Source organism: Tarenaya hassleriana, unplaced genomic scaffold (assembly GCF_000463585.1).
Source record: "Tarenaya hassleriana unplaced genomic scaffold, ASM46358v1 Cleome1, whole genome shotgun sequence".
NCBI lineage: Eukaryota > Viridiplantae > Streptophyta > Magnoliopsida > Brassicales > Cleomaceae > Tarenaya > Tarenaya hassleriana.
In genome coordinates this window covers 1,548,797-1,553,909 of record NW_010960187.1, presented here as the reverse complement: position 1 = coordinate 1,553,909, position 5,113 = coordinate 1,548,797, and the positions used below count along the sequence as shown (strand labels likewise).

General features: G+C 37.0%; 2 protein-coding genes across 2 annotated transcripts in view; one reads left to right on the top strand and one right to left on the bottom strand.

Moving 5' to 3' along the window:
* Nucleotides 1-321: 321 nt before the first annotated feature.
* Nucleotides 322-2,893, top strand: LOC104801897 (3-oxo-5-alpha-steroid 4-dehydrogenase 1). Its single transcript, XM_010525310.2, is given in 4 exon segments — nucleotides 322-411; nucleotides 1,981-2,273; nucleotides 2,276-2,307; nucleotides 2,395-2,893. Coding segments are annotated over 3 exon segments (771 nt in total). The 5' UTR covers nucleotides 322-411; nucleotides 1,981-2,008; the 3' UTR covers nucleotides 2,869-2,893.
* The window catches only part of LOC104801973 (7-methylguanosine phosphate-specific 5'-nucleotidase A), a 2,646-nt gene continuing 419 nt past the window's right edge, over nucleotides 2,887-5,113 (bottom strand). Inside the window, 10 exon segments of the mRNA XM_010525399.2 lie at nucleotides 2,887-3,231; nucleotides 3,318-3,378; nucleotides 3,512-3,719; nucleotides 3,816-3,912; nucleotides 4,002-4,043; nucleotides 4,045-4,071; nucleotides 4,174-4,297; nucleotides 4,449-4,581; nucleotides 4,677-4,737; nucleotides 4,887-5,012. Of these exon segments, the coding sequence (XP_010523701.1) occupies nucleotides 3,166-3,231; nucleotides 3,318-3,378; nucleotides 3,512-3,719; nucleotides 3,816-3,912; nucleotides 4,002-4,043; nucleotides 4,045-4,071; nucleotides 4,174-4,297; nucleotides 4,449-4,581; nucleotides 4,677-4,737; nucleotides 4,887-5,012 (945 nt within the window). The 3' untranslated portion in view covers nucleotides 2,887-3,165.

Here is a 5,113-nt window from a genome sequence, read left to right as displayed (position 1 = left end):
CCCAATAAAAGATAAGGTTATCATGAACCTTATCTCTGTAATCTTTATTGTATAATTATGTAATGCCATGTGTGTAAGTCGGGCCCCGGTTTGAGATTCTTATCCTAACCGATAGGGTTCCAAAGTTGTATAAATATGAGCTCTCTCTGGTGGGAGAACTCAGAGTGAAATAAACGGATTTGTTTCAGAACTCTCTCTGAAAGATCTCTCTCAAGAGATTGGCTTGAAGATCTATATCTTCTGGAGGCCTTGAATAGATTCTTTTGAATCCCAAATCAATTACTCCAGAACTCTGGAACTAAACACCGCCCCTGAACAATATCAAAAAACCGATCAGATCTCCGGATCACCAACGAGGAAACGATCTTCACCAACACCAACCGACAGGGATTATCTACAAAAGCGAATCAGGTATGGCATCAACCTCTGCATTCGATAATTTTATACAATCAGATGAAGAATATTTCTTTGATGGAATTATAGATATAAACAAAATACGAAAAATAAGTTTTGATCTCCAAAAAGATGAAAACTTCGAACAGACTATACTAGGAAAAATAAAGAAACAATTATCGAGAACAAACATAATAAAGTTCGGAATAATGGTTGGAGAAACACCAGTACCAATTGAACAAACTACAGGAGAACTCATTCTCCCAATTATTAACAAAGAACAAATCTTAGAACGACTCAGAAATTGTCCCGAAAAACAAAGAAAACAAATAGCCTACATACACTGTAGTACTATTCAAATAATTATAAAATCAACATTCAAAGAAGGTATCGATTCCCCGATTACCTTTCAAATTAGAGATGACAGATTAACCAATTATAAAGAAAGTATTATAGCCGAAGGAAAAGGAAATCTTTCTTCTGGAAAAATTAAATTTAACATTAATATACAACTCGGATTATCATTGAAAGATAAAGACTTGGATAATTCAATAGTTATCCAATACAAACTAGATAGAACAGATTTCATGGAAAAAGGAAATCACCCTTTTTCTATAACCTATCAGATTAACTACGCATTAACCAATAGTCATCACAGTTTAAATTTTAGAAACAAAGAGATTATAGAAATAGATGATTTATTTAAACCAGTAATCTGTCTAAAAAGACCATTAACTGCAATAGAACCAGGACGAAAATCGTTGTTACGACTTAACCCAAGATTAAGTATACAAGAATCACCATCTCTATTATTCAACACTGAACAATCAGAAGAAAACCCGGAAGATTACTCTAAATTACGAAAAACAATATCACAAATCAATAATCTTACAAAATGAATTTCAACGAAGACTTTATCGAAAAACTATCCTTATTAAATCTTGAAAGTTTACCATGCCTAGATCATCTTGAACAATTATTAGTTGAAACTATAGAAAGTATATTCAGAGAACGAACTTATGGAACAATTGAACGAAATGAACTTAATAAGGAAAATCGAAAAATAAGAATGATTAGTGCAATATTTAACGCAGTAAGAGAGATTAAACGAGATATTATAAATTCTGACGAATAAAATGGAAAAAATATACAAGAAAAATATCGAATTATTAAACGCACCAGTACAACATTTAGAAACATATAGTAAACTAAGATGCATACAAAATACAATAGAAAAAGAACAAATTAACAATATAATTACAGAATTAAAAAAATTAATTACAATAAAAGAAATAAAAATTGAATATTTTAGAAAACATTCATCGAAAGATAATTATAATGGACATTGGCTCCCATTTTTAGAAGAAACGCTAAACCGAATAAAAGAAATATTAAGTTTTTTCGAAAACGAAATAAAGTCTCCTGAATAAAATAATAATAAAATATAATTATTATATTGAAGGACAAAATTGGAATTATCAAAATTTCAAGGTCACCCTTGAAGTCAAAATGACATTTAAAGTCATTTTTGTAAATCCCCCCTTTGTTCCTCTTCTAACGTGACTTCCCTTAAATACTCTTTCACAGAAGAAAGTATTAGACGAAGAAGGAGACAATGGCGATGAATCTTCTGTATCCTCCGCCTCCCTCATTGTTCGTCAACTCCATGGCTGTTCTGGGTTTCGCCGGTCTGGCCATGGCAGGATTGTCCGAAGTGCGGGGAAAGCATATGCAGTACTCCAAATTCTCCGGCTCGAATCCTCGTCGTCCTGCCATCGAGATCTCGAGCAGAACCGGAATGCTCTGGCTGTATTCCCCCGCCTTCGCAGCCGCTTCTGCTTCCTTCTACCTCTTCCCATCTGATGATCTCAGGTTTCTTCTATTTCCCTCCATTTCTTCAAGCGGGTCTTCGAGGTAAATTCGTCTGCAACTTGTGCATCGAAAACCCTTTTAATGATTCGGAATTCGCAATCAAATCATCAGTTTTGTGTGTAAATCCAGGTGATGTTCATACACAAGTACAGTGGGTGCATGACTCTTGACGCGGTCATTACCATAACTCTCAGCTATTTCACATCAACAGCCATGATGTTATATACACAAAACCTATCGCTGGAGCTGCCAGTACCAGAATTCGATCTAATGTATGCCGGAGTTCTGGTCTTTGCTGTCGGAATTGTCGGGAATCTGTATCACCACTACTTGCTGTCCAAGCTAAGAAACCGCGGCGGGAAACAACAGTACAAGATTCCAGAGGGAGGTCTGTTTGATAAGGTGATCTGTCCTCATTACCTGTTCGAGATTCTGGTCTTTTGGGGATTCTTTCTCATATCCCAGAACATTTATGCACTGTGTCTCGCCATGGGAACGACTTTCTATCTGATGGGTCGGAGTTCCGCAACCAGAAGATGGTACCTGAGCAAGTTCGAAGACTTTCCCGGCCATATCAAGGCTCTAATCCCTTTTGTATTCTAAGCAAAAAAGATCCAGAAATGTTTATTACAATGATTAAAAAAAATGGTCTGTTCTTTTATGTAACCGAAGACAAAAGGTTAATACAATAACCCATTGATTGAAGAATGCCTGTCATCTAGCAGTTGAATTAACAAAAACAATCCTTGGACCGATGAACTTCATCCTTCCAAGTCCATTTATGTGAAGTGAAATCTATTCCTGAGGATTTACCCGACGAATCGTCTGCAGATAATCTGTCACCTCCTCCAAGTTCCATTGAGCTGAACGATGGAAACTTGCGAGAAATGGGCATTGCGGCTAACTCGCTTCTGTCGGGAACAACTGAGAAACAAGATCCACAACTCCCGAAATGGGTGCATCATTCTAAATAGATCGAGAAAAATAGTTTCTGTTAGTCATTCAAATTCAACCATATCAAATTCAAGAAAATTTGCAACTTTCTTACTTACCAGATAAACAATATCGAATGCACTGCGGTAGATTTGGAGACTCTTATCAATATTATCGTTCCTGAAATTTAAGTGAGAGAACCCATATGAAATGATGAGAGAAAATGGAAACAAAACCTGTAATTTAAATGTAATTAAGCAAACAGACAGGACAGAAATGGCAATAAACCGATTGAAAGAACAGAGCAACTTACAGAAATCCAACAGAGATCCTGTTTTCATATTTCAAACCATCAGACATGCTCAGGTCCCCCAAATGATCGCCGAGAAGTAACACATTGGTTCTTAGTTTTACACGGGCGGTGTCTTCATCTGCTCCTTTGGTGTCGCCTAGTTGATCGTGAAGCGGAGCAGCCATGTCTAAAGCATGCTCATTTTTGTTCAGCACATGAATTAGCTTTCCTGTAAAGTTCAAGGAGTTACAGAGACAAAATCATAACAGGATGTTGGCCTTTTATATACACAGCACAAAATATAAACTAACGAACACAAATATACCTTTAAAAGACACGAGACAACCATTGTCATCAAACACCATTCGGTTTGAGACGATCCTTACATTTTTAAATGTTCTATGAAGTTTCTGCCTCAAAACCTGACAAAATAAAAGTATCCGAAACAGTCATATAGCTGCACCAGAAATATGGTGTATATATACAATCAAACTAAGAAACACAAACAAACCTCTTCAATGACATCGGCAAGTCCTGCTGACGAAATCTGCTGAAAAAATCAGAACGGGGATATCCTTCTCCTATAGCAGATGAAAAATGATATGATCAAGAAATGCTGTTTCTTTCCTTGCCCATATACTATCATAACCACGGTAGTAGATAACACTGTCAAGAAAGCTTACCTCCAAGAATTCAAAAAGCTCAACCACGCCTTCTCGGAAAGCAATGGATGAATCAGCAACAGATTTCTTTATTGCATCAAATGTTAGGCCTCCTTCAATGAGAAGGCCATGGGTTTTACCCCACCTGTTGACACATGAGAGAAAAACAAGAATGAACTACGCATGAGTGATTTTTGTAGCCATTTTCAGCAAACAGAGATCAGTTAATGTGGACATATCAAAAGCAAAATCAAATGCATGTCATTTAGGACAGAACTAAAGAGATTATACAGTACCACTCTTCCATGAGTGATGTCTTCTCTTCCACAGGAATTGCCGGAGAAATCTCCAAAGGATGATAGTATTCGTATAATTCCTGTCTCTTGGCATCATAATATGAGTTCCCTTGTTGCAGAAGCCCATGACTTGCTGAAACATTCAATACAGAGTTACAGATTTTGTGTCGTTTATTGAGATTTATGATTAACAACTACAATTGAAACCCAGAGAGAATATGAACATACTCATTCCTCTACGCCCATTGACCCAATACCTCGTCAATGTCGCATCAAAATCAGCAATCACCTAAATTCCAAGAGAAAAAACAACAAAAAAAACGTAAAAAACTTATGTATCTGATTTCCCAAGGGAGTTTTATGGACCAAACCACTGCCGCAATTTCAAAAAGCGATGAATTGCAATGTACCAAAACATGAACACCGAGAGGGAAAGACCTGGAATTTGGACGGACCCGCATCCCGAATTAGGGCTATTTTCTCACAGACAGCTTGAGGGTTGTCAATCACGGTGTTGGTTGAGAGATCATGCTTCTCCATTTTGTTGTCGCGCGAAGAGTCAATCTGAGAAATTGGGGGTGATGTATTCAAACCAAATGCAACACACAGAGAGAGAGAGAGCGAGAGAGAGAGAGAGAGAGAGAGAGAGAGAGAGCGAGAGAGGG